Source organism: Oncorhynchus clarkii, chromosome 16 (assembly GCF_045791955.1).
Source record: "Oncorhynchus clarkii lewisi isolate Uvic-CL-2024 chromosome 16, UVic_Ocla_1.0, whole genome shotgun sequence".
NCBI classification, from domain to species: domain Eukaryota; kingdom Metazoa; phylum Chordata; class Actinopteri; order Salmoniformes; family Salmonidae; genus Oncorhynchus; species Oncorhynchus clarkii.
This window is the reverse complement of record NC_092162.1, coordinates 54,478,795-54,505,719: the sequence shown is the minus strand read 5'-3', so window position 1 is coordinate 54,505,719 and position 26,925 is coordinate 54,478,795. Positions and strand designations below refer to the sequence as shown.

The following is a 26,925-nucleotide window of genomic DNA, read 5'->3' as shown; positions in this document are numbered from 1 at the left end:
GGTGGGTTGTCTCTGTGTGTGTGAGGGTGTGTATATTTTTTTGTTATTATTACATTTTATTATGATCATGATCTTTTTTTTTTGTTTTGTTTATTTTGTTACACTTTTAATTGATGTAAATTGGAAATAAAAAGAAAATACCAAGTAACAATTAAGTTGACTTTTAACTGAGTTTCTTTTGAATAAGTACAGAAAAGGCATGAGGGTTGGATAGCTTTTTCTGTTAACTGAACCCAAGGCCTGTGTACTTTGTTTGTTGTTGTTGAGAGGTCAGTTACCCTTTTTATATGTATGTGAGTGCATGGCATGTGTGTAAGTATGCATGTGTGAGGGTGCGACTGTGTGTGAGTGTTTTCCTATGAGAGAATGTCATAACACAGGAATGAAAGTACTGTATTCATTCACTGGTTTCAGGGTGGCGTCAGGCATGGTTGGCTTCTTTTTGTTAGAAGGCATAAATACAGTAGAGAAAATGATGTGCTGAATGGAATTGAAGTATTTTGTACATTAACAGTAATGTTTTAATGATGCTTCAAGACATGGCCACGTAGGTGTTTGTCAGCGTTTGGTGATCCGCTTGTCTGTTTCCCTTATCCTCTACACTTCCGTTCTCCTCTCTGTACCTCTCCATATCTTTCTTCTGAGCAATAAAAATTAGACTGAAAAGACTAAACAGTGATATTCTTCTTTAAAAGGGAAATTATTCTTGTTATTACAAACCTACATTGACATTATCACAAATGTCACATTTTAGGTTACTTAAATCTTTTAAGAGTTATTCTTGACCGAACGTGAAGAGCAAATGAGGAAGGTAAAACATCAAACTATCATATTAACGCCAGATTGTTCTAAGATTGAATACTTATTATTGCCAAGTATAGAATAAGGGACGATACAGTATACTCCTTTACCTAGAACATGGAGATGATTTAAGAAACATCATTAAAGACACACTGAAGCCTCCCAATCAACTCATTCCCATCTTTTGAAAGAACAAACTGGTGATGGCTTGACCTTAACCTCATCCCACCAACCCTCTTGCCATGTCTTGGACTAGGCATAAAAAAAGAGACACAAATAACCATTTGCATAACACTTTGTACACGTTTATTTAACAAGTGTTCCAAAAATTATAAATTGTACTTACAAACATGACTTGAAATATGGTTTCTGTGTTAGTTTGCGTGTGTGTGTGTGGTTAGGAGATGAGTTCTGTGTAGAGTGTCTGGTTGGCGTAGTCTGCTGTCCTGCCCTGGGACAGGGGGGGAGAGGGGCTGCCTCCAAGGCCGGGCATAAAGCAAAAAGGCACATGAGTAATCTTTCCATTTGACCAACACTGTGGAGAGACAACATCACTAGGGTCACTGAGATGAGTTTAGCTAGACCTCGTGCTCTATTCACTGCAGCACATCAATAGCCATGTCAAATGGAATGATCAGTGTGTAGACCATTTCTAGTGGAAGCCTCATTGCCCATCTTTCCCATTCAAATGACAATGCATAAACTACTTTTGAGTAAAACAAAAAACAAACAAATAACTTTAATAACTTTTGCTTTAAGCAGCACTGCGGAGAAACATCTAAATGCCTGGTGGTCCCCTAAATGTAAAGAACAGCGTTTGTAGAGACTGACCACAGTGAGCTGGGCTCCATGCTTGTAGTTGGGGTTGAATTGCATCAGTCTGGGCTCTGTCCCGGTCTCCCCGTGAACAAAACCACTGACACACATAGACAGACAGTTATTACCACTGACATACAGAGATACACAACACTGAGACACCCTCCTGGATATGTAACATACTAGAGCACCTACCATGGCAGAAGCTTAAAAGCGGGGTTGATTTGAGTCTTGAACACTGCGATCATGGCAGGGCGGCCTGCTTCAGCATCTCCTGATGGAACAGGTAAGAGGGAGGAAGTGAGTGGAGGAGAGAAATGACAAAACACACTTTCCAACTTGGAGAAAGAGGAGAGGAGGGAAGGAGCCTGACCTTTGAGAAGCACGGCTAGTCTCTCTCCTGTCGGGTCCCACGCTAGCGACTGGATCTCTCCTCCGACCCTGAAAAACACACATACACAATAGGCTAATCTGTAAGGTTAATCAATAACTAGTTTAGTGAATGACTAGTTAACCCAGGCCTTTCCTTACGCCATATCTCCATCTGGTGTATTTAAGGTTGTCTCAGACAGGTCGGCCACCACTGTTGCTGCCTTCGGCCCCCCTGACATCCCTAATGGCATCCCTAATGGAGAAAGAGGAGGACTTACATCAAAACAAACAACGCAAGCACACAGCATACAGTGTAAAACAACTGTAAGAGGTTGGTGTGCTTCATATCATACATGGTCTTGTGTTTGTGTGTGTACCTGGGGTGTCAGTGAAAGTTAGGGCATAGATGACAGTCTCTCCTTGCACACTGAAGAGCAGCCGACTCCCATCAGGACTCCAACTGCCAGACTAGACAGTTACAGAGAGACAGTTAGCCAAACACACAAACACTCACACAGAACAGGTGTCTCACCTGACAGCGTCCCTTCAGACAAGGCCACCGCTCGCAAGTCCACATCCTGGTTTCCCAAACCCTGCAGCAACACACATAAGACACACACTACTGTTGAAAAGTTTGGGTTCACATAGAAATGTCCTTGTTTTTGAAAGAAAAGCACATATTTTGTCCATTAATATAACATCAAATTAATCAGAAATACAGTGTAGAAATTGTTAATGTTGTAAATGACTATTGTAGCTGGAAACGGATGATTTTGAAGGGAATATCTACATAGGTCCATTATCAGAACCATCACTCATGTGGTCCTTTGGAAGACCAGTTTTATTGCTTCTTTAAATCAGTACAACAGTTTTCAGCTGTACTAACATACGTGCAAAAGGGTTTTCTAATGATCAATTAGCCTTTTAAAATTATAAACTTGGATTAGCTAACACAACGTGCCATTGAAACACAGGAGTGAGTTGGTTGCTGATAATGAGCCTTAACGACATAAAGCTCTCCTGCACTACTGTCTCTGACCTGAAGAGGTAGGAGGGTGTAGCTGCCAGCACGCGACTGCCATCAGGGGACCAGGATAGGTACGTGACTCCTCCCCCTCCCACACGGTAGAGAGGCACACAGCTCTCAACAGCTACATCCCACACCTGACAGAGATAGAAACAGAGACAGAGAGAAAGAGAGTCACAAGGATGTTCCAGCATCACAGTAAAATACTTTCACAGTTGAGTAGCAGTAGAGGTTGAGACTTCTGGTTCCTACCAGCATGGCAGTGTCCCTGGGAGAGGCCGACACCAGGAGAGATCCGTTAGGTGACCATGCCATGGAAGTGACAGGGGAGTGGCCTGGGTGGGACAGGACCTGGGCACAGCCAGAAGAAGGTCTGTGAGAGGGAAGAAGAGATAAAAAGAGAATGAATGAGAAATAGGGAGGACGGAGAAAAAGAAAGTTGAAGAGTATAATAATGAGCATGTATACCTGGTAGAGAACGAGGTGGGGTCCACGTGCCAGACCAGCAGGCAGTTGTGACAGGCCACAGCCAGGGTAGACGCACACAGAGGCTTCCACTGCAGGGCTGCCACACTGTGCTGCAGACGGTGCTTTAGCGTGGGAGTATTAGCACTGAGGGAGAAAGAGAGAGTGTTTGAGAGAGAGACGGAGAAAGAGACAGAACAAGTTTAACACTGCACTAGGTTGGTCTGACTGAATATGATTTTGAGGACATAGGTTTTATCTGAATCCAGGAAACCGGCCCATACGAAGATTCTCAATTGGTTTTGCTCGGCTCCTCACGTCCTCTCCTCGCCTTTTGAAAAAGGTAAAAAATAATCAAGAAGAGGCGGCGAGGAGAGGAAACAATTCCGCTTATATGAAATGACTCTCCTTCTTCTTCTCCTCCTTCTTCTTGCGCGTCATCATGTAAATCACATTTAGGAATCCCAAAATAAATATGTTTAGTAAAAATGTAATTAGATAGTTGTGCTAGACATTTAGATAAAAGTTAAGTAAAGGTAAGTTCTGTTTTCAAATATGTGCATTCTTTTCTCCTCAGAGAACACAACAGCTGTTTCAAAGGGGGTGTGACTGGTTTCAAAACTCTTCCGCGAGAGCCGACCGTAGGATACTCTTGTGAACCCTCTGCCGAAGGATGTAATCGAGGAGGTGAGCATATTCCTCCGTTCACCTACTAACGAATTGGTATTCTCCTCAACCACTTATCAATTTTCAGGCCCCGGAGAAGAGGACGGAGGAGTTGAGAAACTCCCATAGAGTTTAATAGTCAACGACACAGCACCATTGCAACAGACCGGCAGTGGAGCCATGAGTCTGCTACTTACCTCTTGGGGTTGTAGATCTTGATGGAGTCGTCTAAAAGGGAAACAGCACACTTCTGGGTGTGTGGGTGCCAGGCGAAGCTCCGCACTGCACAGTCCGACCTGAAACACAGGGAGCAACAACAAGGTCTGGTTGCACCAGTAGGGCTTAAAAAACATTGATCTTTAATGGGGCTGTTGCGGTGACCGTATTACTGCCACACCAGCAGTCACGAGTCGTGACCGCAGTCATATTCCACGTGAACATTAAGCCAAGGAAATCTCCTCCTATGCACTCTGTACGTGCGTTGGTTGTACCCAACTCCCTAACGACCGTCAGGTCATTAATGGCCTGGTACTGAGGGCTCTATTGTCTCTCTAACCACTCTGACATCAATGCAGATGCAATTGAAAATCACATCAAACACTTACCATCAAAACCGTATTATGCTTTTAAAACGTACTTCATTGTGATCGATTAATTTCGAAGAAAGTTCAACAAAAGGTTGAAACTGAGTGGAAAACATGGATGTTGTTTCAAAGTCAAACACGGATATGGACAGCGCTTTCTAAGGTGATGATTAATTCAAAACACCCATACGCATATTATAGCTTATGCATACATATAGGCCTAAACATAAGCCCAAACCTGAGGGAAAAAAGTTTGTGTACACTCAGTGTACAAAACATTAGGAACACCTGCTCTTTCCATGACAGACTGACCAGGTGAAAGCTATGATACCTTATTGATGTCACCTGTTAAATACACTTCAATCAGTGCAGATGAAGGGGAGGAGACCAGTTAAAGAATTGTTAAGCCTCGAGACAATTGAGACATGGATTGTGTATGTGTGCCATTCAGAGAGTGAATGGGCAAGACAAAATATTTAAGTGCCTTTGAACGGGATATGGTAGTAGGTGCCAAGCGCACCGGTTTGAGTGTGTCAAGAACTGCATGCTGCTGGGTTTTTCACGCTCAACAGTTTCCAGTGTGTATCAAGAACGGTCCACCACCCAAAGGACATCCAGCCAACTTGACACAACTGTGGGAAGCATTGCAGTCAATATGGGCCAGCATTCCTGTGGAACGCTTTCGACAATTGAGGCTGTTTGGAGGGCAAAAGGGGGTGCAACTCAATGTTAGGAAGGTGTTGGTAATGTTTTGTACACTAAGTGTAAAATACATAGCCTAATAGCCTACTGCATAGGCCTACACATAGCAGAAAAACATATATTAAAAAAATAAACATTTAAGATGTCTTTGGAACATAATTGATCAAGCCTATAGTCCAAAAATGAAAACAATTCTAGTAATCACCAGTGAATGTGGACTGTATTATTACGCATACTCTATTCATGAGTCAGAGAAAACGTACAGGCCCAGGCAAAATGCTATTGGCTCATTGATTGTGCAAGGCGGCATAAAGCATTTGCCTACAATTAGAGTGAATTTGTAATTGATGCATCCAAACAGACGATCTACCTGCAAGAAATTTTAATGGACGGCAACTTTAAGTCAAGTATGATCGGTAATATGTTTAAATGATGGGCTTAAAATGGACTGGCCAAGTATTATCAGATGTTTACAGACAAGGGGACAGATACACTTGAGAATCTATCAATAAAGTACAACCTTTCCAGAACTCTGTTTAACAATTATTTACAAGCAAGAAGCCATCTTACTAAAGCAGTGGGACCTAATAAAACTTAGTGATATATATTTAATTAATTACACTGAACAAAAATAAAAACACGTCTTTACATTGTGTTGGTCCCATGTTTCATGAGCTGAAAAATACAAACATTTTCCGTACGCACAAAAAGCTTATTTCTCTCAAATGTTGTGAACTAATGTGTTTACATCTGTTAGTGAGCATTTCTCCTTTGCCAAGATAATCCAATCACCTGACAGGTGTGGCATATCAAGAAGCTGATTAAAAGGCATGATAATTACACAGGTGCACTTTGTGCTTGGAACAATAAAAGGCCACTCTAAAATGTGCAGTTTTGTCACCTAACACAATGCCACAGATGTCTCAAGTTGAGGGAGCGTGCAATTGGCATGCTGACTGCAGGAATGTCCACAAGAGCTGTTGCCAGAGAATTGAATGTTCATTTCTTTACCATAAGCAACATCGTTTTACAGAATTTGTCAGTACGTTCAACCAGCCTCACAACTGCGGACCACGCATATGGGCAAGCAGTTTGCAGATGTCAACGTTGTGAACAGAGTGCCCCATAGTGGCGGTGGGGTTATGGTATGGGCAGGCATAAGCTACGGTCAACGAACACAATTGCATTTTATCGATGGCAATTTGAATGCAGAGATACCAGGACGAGATCTTGAGGCCTATTGTCGTGCCATTCATCTGCCGCAATCACCTTATGTTGAAACATGAGGTGATGGCGGCAGATGAATGGCACGACAATAGGCATGATAGTGCACGGCCCATGTCGCAAGGACCTGTAGACAATTTCTGGAAGCTGAAAATGTCCCAGTTCTTCCACGGCCTGCATACTCACCAGACATGTCACTAATTGAGCATGTTTGGGAGGCTCTGGATCGAGGTGTACGACAGTGTGTTCCAGTTCCCGACAATTTCCAGCAACTTCGCACAGCCATTAAAGAGGAGAGGGTCAACATTTCACAAGCCACAATAAACAGTCTGATCAACTCTATGTGAAGGAGATCTGTTGCACTGCATGAGGGCAAATGGTGGTCACACCGGATTGTGACTGGTTTTCTGATCCACGCCCCTACTTTTTTTTAAGGTACAGTATTTGTGACCAACAGTCACTTGAAATACATAGAATAGGGCCTAATGGATTTATTTCAATTGACTGATTTCCTTATATGAACTGTAACTCAGCAAAATCTTAGAAAATGTAGTATGTTGTGTTTATATTTTTTATCAGTATAGTAATACCCCAAGAGGACTGGAAGGACATATCTAGTAACACTTCCAAGACAAACACCTCTCTACTCTGTAGGGAATACTCTTGAAAATTCAGTCAAGATTTTTTTTACAACTCCTTAAACAAAATCAAAATACAACCTTGACATCACACCAACTTACTGGCGTAACTGTGCTTAGCTCTGCTCTCCAATACTCAAATATTATATTCCTGCCCAGTCCTCAATCATTTCTGGATCGAAGTATAAAAAGTATTGCATGATATGTTTGAATGTTCACAACCCATCATGCACTGCTCCTCAACTCTAATAAGTACCTTTTCAGAATTCTGAGAATAACAGCAGTTAAACAGATAACTAGAAATTGGCTTAAACTGCTGGCACCACAAATAAGCAATTGGAAAGAAAAAAATTATTTACTATATGGTATGGAAATGACAACTTATAGAATAAGAAACCGAATTACTACTTGAGATATGATGGGAAAAAATATAAAATACAAACATTATAGTATGAAATATTTAGTCTGTATCAGGAGGTAAAATGTACATGTTTTAAATGGACGGGTTTGTGTGCTTGTGCTTGTGAGAATGGGTGCATGTAAGCGAGTGTAGAAGCGCAAGTGTGTGAACCCAAATCAGAAACCGTGAATATGGCAGCATTCGCGCTAAACTGAAAGCGCGAACCACAGCATTAAACCATGGCAAGGTGATTGGCAATATGGCCGAATACAAACAGTGTAGTTATTCCCTTCGTAAGGCAATCAAACAGGCAAAACTTCAGTACAGAGACAAAGTGGAGTCGCAATTCAACGGGTCAGACACGAGACGCATGTGGCAGGGTCTACAGACAATCACGGACTACAAAGGGGAAACCAGCCACGTCACGGACACCGACGTCTTGCTTCCAGACAAGCTCAACACCTTCGCCCGCTTTGAGGATAACACAGTGCCACCGACCGCTACCAAGGACTGTGGGCTCTGCTTCTCTGTGGCTGAAGTGAGTAAGATATTTAAGCGTGTTAACCACCGCAAGGCTGCCGGCCTTAGAGCATGCGCAGACCAGCTGGCTGGAGTATTTACGGACATATTCAATCTCTCCCTATCCCAGTCTGCTGTCCTCACTTGCTTCAAGATGTCCACCATTGTTCATGTACCCAAGAAGGCAAAGGTAACTGAACTAAAAGACTATCGCCCTGTAGCACTCACTTCTGTCATCACGAAGTGCTTTGAGAGGCTAGTTAAGGATCATATCACCTCCACCTTACCTGACACCCTAGAGCCACTTCAATTTACTTACCACCCCAATAGATCCACAGACAATGCCATCGCACTGCATACAGTCCTATCCCATCTGGACAAGATGAATACCTATGTATCCATTGACTATAGCTCAGCATTCAACCCCATAGTACACTCAAAGCTCATCATTAAGTTTGGGGCCCTGGGTCTGAACCCCACCCCATGCAACTGGGTCCTGGACTTCCTGATGGGCCGCCCCCAGGTGGTGAAGGTAGGAAACAACACCTCCACTTCGCTGATCCTCAACACAGGGACCCCACAAGGGTGCGTGCTCAGTCCCCTCTTGCACTCCCTGTTCACCCATGACTGGGTGGCCACGCAAGCCTCCAACTCAATCATCAAGTTTGCAGACGACATAACAGTAGTAGGCCTGATTACTAACAATGATGAGACAGCCTACAGAGAGGAGGTGAGGGCCCTGGGAGAGTAGTGCCAGGAAAATAACCTCTCACTCAACATCAACAAAACAAAGGAGCTGATTGTGGACTTCAGGAAACAGCAGAGTGAGCACGCCCCTATCCACATCAACGGGACCGCAGCAGAGAAGGTGGAAAGCTTCAAGTTCCTTGGCGTACACATCACTTACGATCTGAAATGGTCCACCCACACAGATAGTGTGGTGAAGAAGAAGGCACATCCGTGCCAATTTGGCTTGGCCCCTAAGACCCTCATACTTTTACAGATGCACAATTGAGAGAATCCTGTCAGGCTGTATCACAGCCTGGTACGGCAACTGCACCGCCCGCATCCGCAGGGCTCTCCAGAGGGTGGTGCGGTCTGCCCAACGCATCACCGGGGGCAAACTACCTGCCCTTCAGGACATCTACAGCACCCAATGTCACAGGAAGGCCAAAAAGATCATCAAGGACATCAACCACCCTAGCCACGGCCTGTTCACCCCGCTATCATCCAGAAGGCGTGGTCATAACAGGTGCATAAAAGCTGGGACCAGTTTATGCTGTTCTGTGAAGGGAGTAGTACACAGCGTTGTACGAGATCTTCAGTTTCTTGGCAATTTCCTGCATGGAATAGCCTTCATTTCACAGAACAAGAATAGACTGACGAATTTCCGAAGAAAGTTATTTGTTTCTTGCCATTTTGAGCCTGTAATCGAACCCACAAATGCTGTCTCAACAAGGCCAGTTTTATTGCTTCTTTAATCAGAACAACAGTTTTCAGCTGTGCTAACAATTGCAAAGGGTTTTCTAATGATCAATTAGCCTTTTAAAATGGCTAACACAACGTGCCATTGGAACACAGGAATGATGGTTGCTGATAATGGGCCACTGTACACCTATGTAACCGGTGTGAAATGGCTAGCTAGTTAGCGGGGTGCGAGCTAATAGCGTTTCAATCGGTGACGTCACTCGCTTTAAGACCTTGAAGTAGTTATTCCCCTTTCTCTGCAAGGGCCGCGTTTTTTGTGGAGCGATGGGTAACGATGCTTCGTGGGCAGGCAGTTGTTGTTGATGTGTGCAGAGGGTCCCTGGTTCGAGCCCAGGTAGGGGCGAGGAGAGGGACAGAAGCTATACTGTTACATTGATGCTGTTGACCCCGGATCACTGGTTGCTGTGGAAAAGGGGGAGGTCAAAAGGGGGGTGAGTGTAACCGGTGTGAAATGGCTAGCTAGTTAGCGGGATGCACGCTAATAGCGTTTCAATCAGTGACGTCACTCGCTTTGAGACCTTGAAGTAGCAAGGGCAGCGTCTTTTGTGGAGCGGTAGGTAACAATGCTTCGTGGGGAGGCAGTTGTTGATGTGTGTAGAGGGTCCCTGGTTCAAGCCTAGGTAGGGGCAAGGAGAGGGATGGAAGCTATACTGTTACACCTATGTAGATATTCCATAAAAAATCTGCCGTTTTCAGCTACAATAGTCATTTACAACATTAACAATGTCTACACTGTATTTCTGATCAATTTGATGTTATTTTAATGGGCAAAAAATATGCTTTTCTTTCAAAAACAAGGACATTTCTAAAACCAAAGGTAGTGTATGTAAAGCAGATACTTACATTTATTTATTTTTTTATTGCAAAAATTGATAACCTGTTTTGACTTTGTCATTATGGGGTATTGTGTATAGATTGATGGGGGAAAAAAACATTTAATCAATTTTAGAATAAGGTTGTAACATAACCAAATGTGGAAAAAGTGAAGGGGTCTGAATACTTTCCGAATGCACTGTAGGCTGACTCATATTCTGGTTTTCTGAAATAAAACATTTCTTAATATAATTTATTGTGAAGTGTATATTAAATGGATTTAGATTTGTATTTTAATATAGAAGGTTCCAAAGGCGCACATCAGCGGATTGTATGCGTGTAGGCCTGGAGATGCTAAATGTGCTATGTTAATTAACGGTTAATTACCATGAGAACAGCAGTAATTTTCGTGACAATAACAGGCTGACAAAATGTCATGACCGCCACAGCCCTAGTCTGAAATGCTAGGTCGGGTGTAGTAGCTATGTTCCGACTTGGGGATCAGAATTTACACGTGTTTCAGACTAGTTGTAACTAAGTCCGGTGTAAGCAATGCACGTTCCTAAAATTTGACGCTTCATAATGGCGGTTGCTAGGCAACGCCCGTTCTAAACTTTGCAAGGCACGTCACTTCGCATTTTCTTAACCACAACTGGTTGATCAATAAATAATTACTGTGGGAATGAATAACACTGAAGGACGAAAACATTAGAATAAAGTAGGCTAATGTCACTGAAGGCATGTATTAATTTGTTGCCTACTGAAACTTCCAAAGTTAAGTTTTAAATAATTTAAAACAACAGCCGAGTGTGGTCAACGATCATTTAGTTTTGACATGCGTGGGTGGGGACTCGTCTTGATCGATCTTCTGGTCGGAAAATGTGAGCTCTAGAAAGATACCCAAGTTTGCGACTTGGAATACAGTTATTTGACCGTTCAAAACAATTTTTCCCAGTCGGATCTCATTTTGTTTTAAAGTTCCCAGTTGTCTTGGAACACACTGAAGTCGGAAATTTCAGAGTTCCCAGTTGTTTTGAACACAACATTAGTCTCAGCGGAGGGAGGGAGAGAGCAGCAGAGGGTCCGCCTCTCACGGTCCCTGCTCTCTCCTCCGGTGAGACTGACCAGAGAGAGGGGACATCATCTTCCTCTTGATGGTGATACTCTCCTTGCACCACATCTGCCTCATGCACAAATACATGTTGTTCCTATGAACAGAGAACGTTAAATATTCCTCATTATTAAAATAGACAGGACGACCTGCTAATAATAATATAAACGCAGGGCTATTGATTCACTTGTCTACTCATTCAGTATAGTGTGTATTTTGGTATTTTGGTATTTTATTAGGATCCCCATTAGCTGTTGCAAAAGCAGCAGCTACTCTTCCTGGGGTCCACACAAAACATGAAACATAATACAGAATGACATAATACAGAACATCAATAGACAAGAACGGCTCAAGGACAGAACTACATACATTTTTAAAAGGCACATGTAGCCTACATATCAATGCATACACACAAACTATAAAATAATAAAACAGTGTAGACAGTGCTGAATATAAACAGACAAACTCACTCAAAAAACAGCAGCTCTTTGCTGTATTCTTTGACGCTCTCTCTCTCTGGTCAAGGTTTTATGAATCTCAGGTAGGCTAGTATAAAATTTAGCTGTGGCCGGGGTTGTGGAAACTGTAGGCAAGGTTATTTGAGCGATCCAGGACAAATACAATTTAAAAAGGATCGCAAGCAAGTGATCGACTCGGGAATGCCTTGAAGATTGACCTGACCAGTCGATCGTAATCGACCGGTTGGTGACCATTGTCCTAAAGTTAATAAATAACTCATATTTGACAAGGACATAAGAGAGGGTATATTTAAGGATCTAATTGGGGACAAACTAAAAAGGTGGTCTTACCAGTTGAGCACCTGGGAAAACTCAGCGGTCATGTCCTCGCTTCTTAACTGAAGACAAAGGGCAGACAACAACAGTCAAAACACCCTGGCAAGTTTAGTATTGTCTGATTGTTACTGATGGAAAATGTGCCATGTGAATTGACTGTGAGACTGGGCCACTTACTGTGAGATGAGGAAACAGAGAGCCGTGGAAGGAGGAGACCCACCGTAGCAAAGCCAGGACACAGCTAGAGCTAACCTCTAGCCACTTGGGCACTGGGAACACGCACACATTAAAGAGTTACACACTCTTGCATGATAGAACACTTTCTTATCTGAAGCGCAGTCTGCATGTAATATTTTCAAGACCGTAAAATAATGAAGATAACATGGCACTCACCCTCTGCACTGGAGTTGGCTATTTCATTTAGGAGTCCAGAGAGGCCTGCATCACGCCTAGCAGACAGACACAGAGGTAGGAAATAAGTGAACAGGGCCTTAGAATTGACTGTGTGCGTCTCTGTCTGTGTGTATGTGTCACACACACCAAGCCCCTGCACTCCTTGTGTACAGTGTCTCACAGTGGTCCCGAAAGGCTGCCTTGCTGCTGCACTCTTGGCGGCTGCGAGGTTTCAGTGACTCTCCCGGGAAGTACAGATTCAGAGGATGTGAATCCTACAGCAAATGGAAATACATTAGACACACACACACACACACACACACACACACACACACACACACACACACACACACACACACACACACACACACAATAAGAATAAACATCTAAACATTACAGTGACAAACAGTTTTTGGTAACTGAAGTTTGTGGTGACTAGAACAAGGATTGGCATTGATATGATAGCCCACCCACCCACCCCAAACCAGACTGCTGGATCTGTGTTGGACTCGTCGTATTGAGAAGTCTCTCCATAGCCGGACAGCGGAGGGGGGAACAGAGCCAGGGAACACATCATAACCACATTACTCCTGAAAAAGACATCACATTTAATAGCTCAATATTCAGCCATCACATGCAGATGCTAGCTTAATTAACTAGCTAGTCACTAACGTTAGCTATCTAGCAAGCTTGGCTGGCTAGATTGGATTGACACTTTAGACTTGCTAGCTACTTAGCAGGCTAGCTAGACCGACAATAACAAAATACAACTACACAGTTATCAGTGTAGTGGTACATTGTCCATGCACTGTTGTTACCTTTATTTTCCTGTAAAATGTAGCTAGGTTTACAGCAGCTTCAAACAGATCAGCCAGTTAACAAATCCCGCCGTGCTGGATTCATAAACTACGGAGGCCTGTAAGAAGGCATACAAAACGGCGAATTTCCACAACGCGGACATACTTTTCCCAGAGGTGAATACTCTGCTGTCATCTATCGGATAAATAGTGGCATTACATCCTACTTCTGTTCGCAGTTCACATTGGTGCTGTTTCATCCATTTGTGACATGGATGAAATAAACAAACTGTAAAAACGTGCTGGTTGTTTGCAATTCAAATGCCGTTTTGATGAGTGAATGCATGGTGTGTAGACCTTGATGGACAAATGATTAGCTATACCACATTTGAACCGTTAATTGTGTGTGTAATTTAGAGATTTCCGAAGACAGAACTAAGTAGTCAGTGGAACAGACATGACACGAAGACAGTTGATTAAACTTTGCTGAAAAGATGGAAACCACTGTACAGTTTTGTGGGGGCGATATCCACGCCCCCTTGTGGGTTTGCAACTCCGTGACGTCAATTCAGCACTAGGAAGGAGACAGCTCCCTCCCTCCCCCAACCCTGCGCGCCTCACGTTCCATGGGTCCCCGGTTATTGATAACACAATTTGCCCGCTGGGATTCGTTCTGATAACGTGAACTCGTGGGAAGGGTCTTTCATGCAATACAACGACAGACAGTCCGGAGAGAAAAAAAACGACGATTGCTCTTCATTATTACATGTAGGAAGCTGAACCCACCCCTTACTTGAGAACGCGACAGCAACCAGACAGAAAGGTAATGGAATGTCATTCAATTAATTATATTATATAAAATATTATGATGAGATATTCAGGTGCGTTGCCTCATGCAATGTACTCTGTTCACATTAGCATAGGCTACCACCAGGTCAATCTGGCAAAAAATGCATACTCGTCGATTAATACGAAAAATCATATTTCTGCATCAGCATCATAGTCTGTTACGAAATATTTTATGTTGGTGCCAAAATTCAGTAAATCTACAGACGCTGCGGCAGTTAGACTTGGCATGGACTTGTACGGTTCGGGCATTAATTGACGTACGTCGACTGTGATGCTAGTGAGTGTCATCATCACATCCGTGGTTATTTAAAGATTGATCTTCCTGCGCTTGTGTGAGAAAGAGCTCCTTCACACAGGCCCAGTGTTTTTCCCATTTCACGCTCTCTATTCGCTCGAGAGTCGCGGTTCCCATACTGGGCTACCTTGTAATATGAATTGGGTACATGTGGCAATTCTCTCTCCCTCCCTCTTACACCCCCCCCCCCACACACACACACACACACACATACACACACACACACACACACACACACACACCTCAGTTGTTAGGGTTGCAATTTCGTCATATTCTGCAGAACTAAAATGTCAGGACTGAAACACATACAGTATTGTATATGTATAGTTTGCAACATTAAAATGTCAAGCCAAGCATGTATCAGGACCATAAGTGTCATTCAATGCACACAGTACCAGGAGAGGCATAGTACTCATCCTTATTGATTCCAGCAGTGCCCCATCCATATCCATCACAGTGTAAAACAAGATATAGGCTATCCTGACCTATGGTGACCCTCCTACAGGAATCACCCTGGGGATAAAGGTCAGGTCTATTTTGTAGTCAGTGCTATGTCCTTGGTTCATTCATAAAACTATTCCCCATTGACTAGCCTTGTAATTACCAGACTGATTACCACTGTAGCGAACATTCATGTTAGCGTGCAAGATCAGGCGGCTTGAGATGCTACTGTTTGACTGCCTCAATCCCATTCATAAATATTAAGATGTGGTCTGCTGAATAATTGAGGCTTTTGTCTTTATTGAGGAGAAACTGGATGTAATGGTTGACTTGCTCTCACAGGAGTTTTTTTAAAGAAAGAGTAAGATTTATTTTTTTCTCTCCCTCTACTCTCCTGCAAAGTAAGGCCCATCTGTCTGATGGTTCATCTGTTACAGACAGTCATTCTGCATAGTACTTGATTACAATAATCTATAATTTACTTCAACTATGTACCATACTGACAAGGCCAATCACACATCACACACTGTTTTAAAATGAGAAGTCTAGATACAGGTCTATTTCATCAATGAACAGCTCTGAAACAGCCAAATGAATTACACTGATTTATAGTGACTCATTGCATTTTTCCTCTCCTATTCATCTTTGTGTCACTCCATCCAGGCCTCCCCTTCTCCCTCTCTACTCCCATACATCCTTGGTTACTGTGTTGTGGGACCCCCTGATGAGTGGGACCTGCCTCCATGAGCCCCACGCCCCCTCCCCCTCCCTCTCAGGCTTCAGCACCCCCATCTCAGAACCTACCTTCTGCAGGCTGGATGCAGACCCACCCGCCTGCACCCCAGAGACCGACCTGACCCCCACCCAGTGTGTCCTCCGCAACGTGCTGTGCATCGACACAGGTGGGGCACCAGTTGTATCAGGCGGAGGTGAGGGGTGCCCCCACACCTGTGGCAGCAGCCCGACCCCCAGCGACGGGCCCCTGGCCCACTTTGACAACAGCGTGCTGAAGTTGCACGAGCATGAAGCCTGCCAGTGTGGGGGCGGGGAGGAGGCGGGGCTTAGCTCAGAGGCTGGGGCCGTCCACAGCCAATCAGACAACATCCGGCTGCAGCAAGGAAGTGGAGGGTTCCTGGAGGGGCTGTTTGGCTGCCTGAAACCCGTCTGGACCATGATCGGGAAAGCCTACTCCACCGAACACAAGCATAACCAGGAAGGTGCGTGGAGTGAGTATAACAGCCAATTCTATGTCACTTCACTATTTGCACAAGGTCTCCTGTGTTTAACAAAGACGTTTGTATACTTTTAGGATACTGAATACCTAACCAATACATGAGAGACACTTCAGAATATTTCACTCTGCGTAGGATATGTACGGCACCGAATCTTTTGTCACTTGAAATGTTAGATAGTCAAGATGTTGAGGTAAATCCGCACACCATGGTGATGCATTATATACTGTATAAAGGTTCAACTTGACTTAATTTCATTATGGAGGTACATCACTAAAATGGCTTCCATTTTCCTCACTGTTTATCTCTCACTCCTGCCACCATGCCCCACTTTCTCTTTACACGCCCCCTACAATGCTGCTGACGTTACCTGTGCACTAGACTTATTCACAGTTAGCTACAGATGACACCATCAGCTGCCTCCACAGCAGCAGGTCCCTGGAGACCACAACTCCTCTCCTGCTTGTCTCTCTTATCCCGCCTACTGGCTTCTTTTTCCTCACAGTGACCAAATTCTTAGTCATTCATCTATCTAATGTACTCTCATGACAGATGATGGAGGGAGGAGAGATTCGATTTGGGGAGATGTGCAGCTGTTTGCCTCTACATCTCTCCCCAACTGCCATCGTACTGTACACTGAGCATATTGATCAAATCGTAGCTATGAGGTACCATGGGGAAAACACCTACTAATTTGCCGATGTAAAGTACTTTTTTCCACAGGAAAGCTTCCTATAAACAGATGATGAGGTTTATATGATTCTTCTCAGCTGGTCTGCTTACTGGCCTGGAGTCCTCTCCATCTGCCGCTCATGGCCTGTGACGGACTGTTTCCTTGTGTTGATATTGTGTTTTTAGAATCCTGGGAAGTTCCGTTTGAGGAGATCTCAGACCTGCAGTGGGTGGGCAGTGGGGCCCAGGGTGCCGTCTTCTTGGGGAAGTTCCATGGAGAGGACGTGGCTGTCAAGAAAGTCCGGGACATCAAGGAGACGGAGATCAAGCACCTACGCAAACTCAAGCACCCCAACATAATCACCTTCAAGTGAGGAAAACTCCCTGACCCAGACCCCAAGAAAACAGTAGAGATTTATATTAACATATCAACTGTTCGTCCGAGCTATTGTAGCCTTGACCAGCAGTAACTAGCACTCCATCAAGACTAACATCATCAGACACTGACTTTTTCAAATGTTCTCTTCTTTATACTTGTCCCACTGCCTCCTCCCTCCCTCTCCCCATTCCTCCTACCTCCTCTCTCACTCCCCCAGGGGTATCTGCACCCAGGCTCCCTGCTATTGTATCCTGATGGAGTACTGTGCGCAGGGCCAGCTGTACGAGGTGCTAAGGGCGGGCAGGAACATCACCCCCTCCCTACTCATTGACTGGGCCATGGGCATTGCCGGGGGCATGAACTACTTACACCTCCACAAGATCATCCACAGAGACCTCAAGTCCCCCAAGTGAGTCACTGTCCTGGGTATTATCAAAACCATCTGCCTATAGACCAGAAGGCCCCAAAGTAAATCAATTAGCTCTTTCATAAAAAAATGTATTTTCTGGCTTAAGAACATCTAAAAAGTTTTTTTTTTTGCTCTATCCATGGCAGTATGCTGATTACACATGATGACTTGGTGAAGATCTCTGACTTTGGCACCTCCAAGGAGCTCATTGATAAGAGCATGAAGATGTCTTTTGCTGGTACGGTGGCCTGGATGGCCCCAGAGGTCATTCGGAATGAACCTGTATCAGAGAAGGTGGACATCTGGTAAGTGAAGGAATTCAACTTATTGACCATATAAAAGAGGACCAATGCAATTCCATCTCTGATCAGTGATCACTAATATAAAGAGTGTTGTGAACTGCAGGTCGTTTGGGGTGGTGTTGTGGGAAATGCTGACTGGGGAGGTCCCCTATAAGGATGTGGACTCCTCCGCCATCATCTGGGGGGTGGGCAACAACAGCCTGAACCTCCCTATCCCCAAGAGCTGCCCCGATGGCTTCAAAATCCTCCTGAGGCAGTGCTGGTGAGTGGAGATGGTGGGAGGGAGGGAAGGAGGGGGAGAAAGAGAGGGATGGTGGAAAAGAGGAGAGAGGAGAGAGGGGGTAGTGGAAATAGATAGAGGGAAATTATTTCCTTTGAAATCTTTCCTAGGTAGACTTGGCCCATGTAGATCCATAATGATTATATAGGAGATATACCAAACTTGTCTCTGACTCCTCGGTTTTGCAGGAACTGTAAACCCAGAAATAGACCCTCTTTCCGTCAGATCCTCCTCCATCTGGATATAGCCTCAGCTGATGTCCTCTCTACCCCACAGGAGACATACTTCAAGTCTCAGGTAGCCTACTCGACACTATGCCACACACACACAACATAATGAAAGTATACACAAACAAACACATTCACAGAAACGCACACGCGCACACACACATAAACACACACACACACACACACACACACACACACACACACACACACACACACACACACACACACACACACACACACACACACACACACACACACACACACACACACACACACACACACAGAGTGCCTAAGTCTGTGTGTGTGTCGAGCAGGCTGAGTGGCGGGAGGAGGTGAAGCAGCACTTTGAGAAGATTAAGTCTGATGGGACCTGTCTGCACCGACTGGACGAGGAACTGATCAACCGACGCAGAGAGGAGCTCAGGTCTGTACCACAACACTCTGATAGACAGAGTTACTCTTCTCTTTTACCTGCTGGAAGTGATGCAATGCCAGTATTGTATAAGAGAAAGCCACCAGTGCCTTGTTATGAGCTGTGTAACTACAGTACAGCAGTCCAGGGTCATGTAGACAGGCAGTTTCACTAACATCAAATGGCTCCAGTTCCTTTGCCCTTCCTTTATCTACCTTTGGAGATATAAAAAAGAAAGAAAGAGATGGAGGGAAAAAATCTAATAAATAGGCTCAGGGCGCATTTCTGTTACACAGCATTTGGATTCTTTCATGCGTAAACATGATGTCACTTCTTGTGCACTGTTTTCTATTCAGGCACGCTCTGGACATCCGTGAGCACTATGAGAGGAAACTGGAGAGGGCCAACAACCTCTACATGGAGCTCAATGCTGTCATGCTGCAGCTGGAGCTCAAAGAGAAAGAGCTACAGAAGTAGGTGGATCCATCAGGCAAAGCACTTCAATGCATGCGGAGTTGTTCAGCAAATTCTCAGATCATTTATAAAGAAAATTCTAATTTAGCACATCAATCATATCAGCTAGGATGGTATATAGACATACTGAACAGGCAGTGTTTGAAAATAAGTGGATAGTGTTTGGTAATTAGGGTTATAGAAGATACAAGTCATAGAAATAGAATATGTAGAACATAGTAGTTACTGGATTCCGCATGCAATCAACTTTAATCGTGTTGATGTGTACCTAGGAGAGAGCAGTCTTTAGATAAGAAGTTTCCAGGACTGTTCAAGCACCACAGCTCCAGACAGACTAGCTCCTCCAACTCCATGGACAAACTCATCAAGAAGAGAAACGTCCCACAGAAACTGCCCTCTGGAAAGAGGTGAGCGTTAATTCCGAGAGCCAAAAGCATAGGAGGCAAGGGTAGTTCTAATGTGAACCCAATGCAGAATTAACTTACTCATGTAAAACAATTGAAAGCACTTTAAATAAATGTATAATCAGATTATATCACAATGTATCTGACCATTGTTTTCTATTCTATCCTGTTCTCACAGGCCAGACATCCTCAAGTCAGAGGTGATCATTCCCAAGATGGATTCCTCCGTGATGCAGGTCACCATCCCCTCCTGCACCAACAGGGGCTCCACGTCTCCTAGCCGCTCACGGAGGATCAAGACCCGCCACCGCAAGCCTGGCAAGGGCAGCAGCGGGGACCTAGCTGGCCTGAAGGCCACTCAACCCTCCCCTGGCGGGGACAACCCTGCCCAGGCCAACAGCTTCAGCACGGAACCCTCTAAGCAGCTCCTGGACCCCAGCGCAGTCTTGCGGACCCTGGGCCACGAGCAGCAGCAGAGGCAGCTGTCCTCCTCCAGCCCAGACCTCATATGCACCACGCTGGCAGCTGAGGGCCAGGGGAAAGGAGAGACCACCATGGGGGGGCTGGAGAAGGGTGGCAGCCTGAGTGCCTCCGCGGGCCTGGGGGGGTCCGAGCGGGGCGCGGCAGGTCTGGATGACCTCACAGAGACGCCCCCGCATAGCAACACTCCCAGTGAGGACGCAGCATCATTCCCCTTCTCTAGCAGCCCAGACTCGCCATGTGGGAGAGGGGTGGCCGCCGGGAGGGGGTCTGTGCTGGGTGCCTCACGCCTGCCCCACGATGGGGACTATAAGGAGGAGGGAGTGAGTGGTGTGAGGTTACCCCGGGTGGCGTCAGGGCACCTCACCCCCTCAGCTATCCTGTACAGGGCAGCCATCACACGCAAACAGGTACAGTCCCAATGAAAAGCTAGTCATGTTCAGTATGTACTCTCTGCTTTCATCTCTGTGAATGTGTTTAGCTAACTCCCTCTGTTCTATGGGCTGTGTCCACAGAGGCGTGGCGTGTCTTCGGAGGAGGAGGAGGGGGAGGTTGACAGCGAAGTGGAGTTGCCACGGAGACGGTGAGAATGTTGCTGTACTCCAGTACCCAAAAAACTGCCCGTAATTGACCTTTGTCTCATCATTGATCTGTGATATGATTGTAGGAATCACAGGGTTTGACACCATTATGAAAATGACATTTGTAATTCCAATCAGAGATGTTTTGTGTTGCTAGTATAAGTGAATCTGCAAGTGAAATGCAGTATGATGACAATTAATTATGGAATTAATCAAAACTGAAACAAAAGTGGATTCTTCCTTTCTTTTATCTCCCTCTTCTCTCTTGTTCGTTCTCCCCAGACGTCCGACCAGCATCAACCAGTGCCAGTCGGGGTCCACCTTCAGTTCAGAGAACCTCTCTGTGTCAGACGGCGAGGAAGGTCACACCACCGACCACTCCCACAGTGGCACCCCGGACGTGGTCAGCACCAACATGGACGACCGTCTGTACGACCGCAGCGATGACCTCCTGTCGCAGGGGTCAGAGTTCCCGGCAGACAACACGGACCTGGCGCAGGGCTCTGACGGGCTGTCTGAGAGGAAAAGTGCTCTGGGCCAGGTCAAAGCCCTGCTAGATGTTGCACAGAATCCTAATGAGGTAACACAATCTGATACTGGCACTTTTGTAGCGCACACCCCCGTAGCCCCTGCAAGATGACCTAGCTTTAAAAATCCCTATTTTTTTTAATAGTTAAATGTTTTTTATTCAGTTCCATTATTTGAGCTTAAAATGTACATTTACGGGAATTTTATAAGGGAAAAGTTTTTGTTTTTGAAATACTTTCAGTACTATAAATGTCCATGTCAGTTCTATGCTTGGAAATGCCGTTGTCCGGAGCAAAGCATCCCAATATTTTTGAAATAATGGATATTAGCTGAAAAATGATCTTATGTAGTTTCTTGCAATAGCCCTCTGTGTCTTTAAAGAATATTTTTCTCAAAACTGTAATTCTTCAAAGATGTTTCTTCAAGATATTTCTTCAAGTGCATACCACTTGAAGAATTAGTCAGAAAAACACAACATTCTTCAGATTTTTGTCTATTGTCAACTCAACTCCATCAGAGTACTGAAAGATCTGATAGAAAGGTTGTGTTTTTATTTGGGATTTTCAAATGAATAATTTTCCATATTTTACAAATGTTTATATTGACTGTTTTGAGTATCTGTTGTCAAATCCGTCAGTGGCTTGTCACCCCGTCTCTGATGGCTAACCCCCTTAAAATATATACAGTGCCTTGCGAAAGTGTTCGGCCCCCTTGAACTTTGCGACCTTTTGCCACATTTCAGGCTTCAAACATAAAGATATAAAACTGTAATTTTTTGTGAAGAATCATGAAGTGGAACGACATTTATTGGATATTTCAAACTTTTTTAACAAATCAAAAACTGAAAAATTGGGTGTGCAAAATTATTCAGCCCCCTTAAGTTAATACTTTGTAGGGCCACCTTTTGCTGCGATTACAGCTGTAAGTCGCTTGGGGTATGTCTCTATCAGTTTTGCACATCGAGAGACTGACATTTTTTCCCATTCCTCCTTGCAAAACAGCTCGAGCTCAGTGAGGTTGGATGGAGAGTATTTGTGAACAGCAGTTTTCAGTTCTTTCCACAGATTCTCGATTGGATTCAGGTCTGGACTTTGACTTGGCCATTCTAACACCTGGATATGTTTATTTTTGAACCATTCCATTGTAGATTTTGCTTTATGTTTTGGATCATTGTCTTGTTGGAAGACAAATCTCCGTCCCAGTCTCAGGTCTTTTGCAGAATCCATCAGGTTTTCTTCCAGAATGGTCCTGTATTTGGCTCCATCCATCTTCCCATCAATTTTAACCATCTTCCCTGTCCCTGCTGAAGAAAAGCAGGCCCAAACCATGATGCTGCCACCACCATGTTTGACAGTGGGGATGGTGTGTTCAGCTGTGTTGCTTTTACGCCAAACATAACGTTTTGCATTGTTGCCAAAAAGTTCAATTTTGGTTTCATCTGACCAGAGCACCTTCTTCCACATGTTTGGTGTGTCTCCCAGGTGGCTTGTGGCAAACTTTAAACAACACTTTTTATGGATATCTTTAAGAAATGGCTTTCTTCTTGCCATTCTTCCATAAAGGCCAGATTTGTGCAATATACGACTGATTGTTGTCCTATGGACAGAGTCTCCCACCTCAGCTGTAGATCTCTGCAGTTCATCCAGAGTGATCATGGGCCTCTTGGCTGCATCTCTGATCAGTCTTCTCCTTGTATGAGCTGAAAGTTTAGAGGGACGGCCAGGTCTTGGTAGATTTGCAGTGGTCTGATACTCCTTCCATTTCAATATTATCGCTTGCACAGTGCTCCTTGGGATGTTTAAAGCTTGGGAAATATTTTTGTATCCAAATCCGGCTTTAAACTTCTTCACAACAGTATCTCGGACCTGGCTGGTGTGTTCCTTGTTCTTCATGATGCTCTCTGCACTTTTAACGGACCTCTGAGACTATCACAGTGCAGGTGCATTTATACGGAGACTTGATTACACACAGGTGGATTGTATTTATCATCATTAGTCATTTAGGTCAACATTGGATCATTCAGAGATCCTCACTGAACTTCTGGAGAGAGTTTGCTGCACTGAAAGTAAAGGGGCTGAATAATTTTGCACGCCCAATTTTTCAGTTTTTGATTTGTTAAAAAAGTTTGAAATATCCAATAAATGTCGTTCCACTTCATGATTGTGTCCCACTTGTTGTTGATTCTTCACAAAAAATACAGTTTTATATCTTTATGTTTGAAGCCTGAAATGTGGCAAAAGGTCGCAAAGTTCAAGGGGGCCGAATACTTTCGCAATGCACTGTATTTTTGTCAATATTCTGAATTATGTTTTTTATTACTAGCTAGGTTTACATCCAATTGGTGACAGATTTTCATGCGAATACTCCAGAATCCGCAAAAAGAAAATATGCGCATTTTCCCACCAGTTGTATGTTTCCACTAAATGGACTTGTTGAGAAAAAAAATCAGTGCGTGATGACGTAGTGCATACAAAATGTACTTTTTCGTGATAGTTTTGTCTCAAAAACGTTTGCCTTAAATAGCAAATGTGTCTACATCGGTCTTGGCGCCTGCGCTCTAGCCAACAGCTCGCAGGTTGTCTAGTCTACATGATGAGATTCTTATGGATAAGAGCAAGAATATTTGTATTTGTTAAACGGTAGTCAAGCATCGACCATCATATCACCAGAATAAGACCCTCGATATTTATTGGAAAGCAGCATCAAGCTCATAACCGTGTACTTTCCACACTGTGTAGTTAATCGTAATTTATTTCATATGTAGCCTATAAACTGCATGGTTTCCTGAGTCCTAGTGGGAGAACCACACACCATATCATCACGTGACCCCAAATTTACTTCGAAATTATGGTTATTTTATCAATATTTGCGCATAACGGCGTTTCCATCAACGTTTCCAACATAATACATTTTACCGACACAGAAATATTCCGTAGAGGTTAAACAATTGTATTTGCTGTGCAAGACCTAAGGGATAATGTTTGTTTTAGAAATGTTGTTTTATGTTTTAAATCTAGAAATGCATGCATGCTTTTTATGGTGTCTGAGTTAATTGTTAATTTTTATGGTGTCCAGTTAATTGCATTTCTTCTTTTTTTAAAGAAAAGGAGGTTGTTCTTTTACCTGGTGTGATAACACTTTGGTCTATCAAAATATATATTAAACATTTTGTAAATATTAAGACAAATATTTGTGGGAAAAAAGAATCCCTGTGCTCTAAAACAGCTAAATATTCTGTCAGCCTTATAGCAAAATGTGTAAAATAGCATGAGATTAGCTATAAAACTGCCATTTTTTTCTCTCTGCCCCATGGCAAAAATAGTATTTACTCAGACATCGCGGGGGCCCTGCGACCTTTTCCACATTTTGTGTTACAGCCTGAATTTAAAATGTATTAAATTGTTTTTTGTGTCACTGGCCTACAAACAATACCGCATAATGTCAAGTGGAATTATGTTTTTTGAAATTTGTACTAATTAAGTAGCATGTTCGAACATGAGTAAATAGAGCCAAATATATTTATGAAATTCACCTTGTCTGAGAGAGATTTACATGGTTATCAAAATGTCAAGCCACACGAAACACAGCTCTTTAATTTAATTGTTTCTAAAATCCCTTATGGGAAAAATGAATGGTGGGAAAACGATTGGAACCATTTCGCTGTTTGACCGCTAGGTTTTATGGGTATTATGACACCTCCACTGTGGGGCTGCATAGCAGCTGTTTGTCTGCTATTGCACAAGTCGGCTTGATTGGTTGCGCTCTCTCCCTCGCTGCTTCTCGTGTCACTCGCTCACACAGTACGTCCCTTACCCCGCTATCTAGAGCGGCACCGCTCTCTCCCTCTCATGCTTTACCAGCTCTGGTTCATCAAACATGATTTTCTGCTGCTTCCCTCACTCGGCTCGGCCCTGGTTTGGATCCGACCATGTCTATACGGAACGGGTCTAGTTGTCCTCGGGTCCGTTTGGAACGGGTCTCTATATTTAAATTGTTTTATTTATGCATATCGGGTCCAGGTGGGAAAGCCCCAGGTCCATTTTGGAATGGGTCCAACTTCACAACTGTATTTAATTCAGGCTGTAACACTACAAAATGTGAAATAAGTCAAGGAGTATGAATACTTTCTAAAGGCACTGTACTTGTACCTATAATTTATCTATTCACTACCACCAGTTTCTAATCTACAACTTCTAGTGTGAAGTTTTTTTTATTATACCACAATCTCTTCTTCGATAGTGATTAACGGTTCCCATAACTCTGAGGTTTCAGTTGATTCTGTAATCTACCTCTAGCATAATGTTTCTCTCTCCATCTTTACCCCTCAGAGTCAGGCCCTGTGCGACGACTCAGACTGCGACAGCGCTGAGCTTGACCAGTCAGGAAGTGGGGAGCCCAGTCGTCCACCCAGCGCTGGGGCCTGTGCACCTCCATCAGGGTCCCATTTTGGGCACCAACGAGGGTCTCCACAGGGGGCCCAGACAGGGCCTCCATAGAGCCAACACACTGGACACTATAGAACTACAGCTACCTTACAGTAAACAACCATCACAAGAGCCTACATACGCCAGTCTCTAAAGCAGGACTTGACTGAATGTGATGAGGGGTCACATCCACTTAGCCTGAGCTATGACAAGTTATCTACCAGTGTCTTATAAAGCAATATGGGTTTGTTAGTTAGCAAGCCTTCATAAGACAATGCAGGTGATTTGTTATAAACTGATAGCAGTTATGACAGTTTGTAATATCTGACTTTAGATTTGATTTTATAGACTTTAGATAAAAGTGTTAATACAAGTACCTATAGCCACTGCTCCAGTTCAGGAAAAAAATATATACTCAGAAATACAAACTGTCCCCTTTGGCAACTTGTCATCTGGTACTTTACCATCACTGCTCTTGGAGGAGCCTAATTTCCAATTCACTTTTTTCTCTCATGCAAATTAATAATAATGTAGATATGTGGATATCACATGACAAAAATCTAAATGTATTTTACGTGTAAGACAAGAACTGATGTAAGAAAAAGCCGTATGCAGCCCAATGTACAAATGCATGACTACACATGCTTATATTTTAAGTTTTGGATGTATCCATTTTATATTTTGTGAGAAGGTTTACACTTTTTTACCCTGTATTATTTCCATATATTTTTTATTATTATTGATGTCGGCACTTAAATAGTTATGTCAAAGGGGAATGAAAATCTCACCGAAATGTTCCCTTTCATGGATAGGTCCCTCAGTTGGTAATGTTAAAGTCATACTTTGATCTTAACTCTCCTACCACTGAGTTTTGAATACACATCCCTTTAAGATCACACAGGAATTAGCCAGAACAGAGAATACTA

The 26,925-nt window shown here is 43.7% G+C and overlaps 2 protein-coding genes across 3 annotated transcripts; one reads left to right on the top strand and one right to left on the bottom strand.

Annotated features, from left to right (window-relative positions):
* Nucleotides 1-1,084: 1,084 nt before the first annotated feature.
* Nucleotides 1,085-13,733, bottom strand: LOC139367712 (aladin-like). 2 transcript variants are annotated; one of them, XM_071106010.1, is made up of 17 exons: nt 13,632-13,733; nt 13,292-13,403; nt 12,961-13,088; nt 12,814-12,869; nt 12,598-12,689; nt 12,436-12,482; nt 4,345-4,443; nt 3,485-3,628; nt 3,269-3,389; nt 3,029-3,153; nt 2,522-2,582; nt 2,367-2,457; nt 2,149-2,242; nt 1,991-2,058; nt 1,813-1,891; nt 1,633-1,717; nt 1,085-1,336 (listed from the first exon to the last, which is right to left on the bottom strand). In XM_071106010.1, exons 2-17 carry the CDS (start codon nt 13,388-13,390, stop codon nt 1,199-1,201), a joined length of 1,527 nt encoding a protein of 508 aa, XP_070962111.1. In that variant the 5' UTR covers nt 13,391-13,403; nt 13,632-13,733; the 3' UTR covers nt 1,085-1,198. The 2 variants fall into 2 exon arrangements, with proteins under 2 accessions (XP_070962111.1, XP_070962112.1); XM_071106011.1 differs by having other exon boundaries at nt 13,288-13,403; nt 13,632-13,714.
* A 500-nt stretch (nt 13,734-14,233) lies between these two features.
* LOC139368749 (mitogen-activated protein kinase kinase kinase 12-like) lies at nt 14,234-26,881 on the top strand. Its single transcript, XM_071108062.1, has 14 exons — nt 14,234-14,433; nt 15,859-16,412; nt 17,286-17,469; nt 17,696-17,887; nt 18,034-18,192; nt 18,293-18,451; nt 18,658-18,766; nt 19,011-19,120; nt 19,465-19,581; nt 19,855-19,989; nt 20,165-20,876; nt 20,982-21,049; nt 21,330-21,627; nt 25,904-26,881. Exons 2-14 carry the CDS (start codon nt 15,920-15,922, stop codon nt 26,069-26,071), a joined length of 2,904 nt encoding a protein of 967 aa, XP_070964163.1. The 5' UTR covers nt 14,234-14,433; nt 15,859-15,919; the 3' UTR covers nt 26,072-26,881.
* The last annotated feature ends 44 nt before the right edge of the window (nt 26,882-26,925 follow it).

Bases quoted from the DNA above. Each gene is read 5' to 3' on its own strand.
- LOC139367712 (XM_071106010.1), bottom strand. From the start codon at position 13,390: ATGATGTGTTCCCTGGCTCTGTTCCCCCCTCCGCTGTCCGGCTATGGA. The intron at 2,583-3,028 runs GTCAGAGACAGT...GTGTTGCTGCAG, and splicing joins ACACCCTCCTACCTCTTCAG to GGTTTGGGAAACCAGGATGT. The intron at 2,059-2,148 runs GTAAGGAAAGGC...TGTGTTTTTCAG, and splicing joins ACACCAGATGGAGATATGGC to GGTCGGAGGAGAGATCCAGT.
- LOC139368749 (XM_071108062.1), top strand. From the start codon at position 15,920: ATGAGTGGGACCTGCCTCCATGAGCCCCACGCCCCCTCCCCCTCCCTC. The intron at 18,767-19,010 runs GTAGCCTACTCG...TGTGTCGAGCAG, and splicing joins AGACATACTTCAAGTCTCAG to GCTGAGTGGCGGGAGGAGGT. The intron at 19,990-20,164 runs GTGAGCGTTAAT...CTGTTCTCACAG, and splicing joins AAACTGCCCTCTGGAAAGAG to GCCAGACATCCTCAAGTCAG.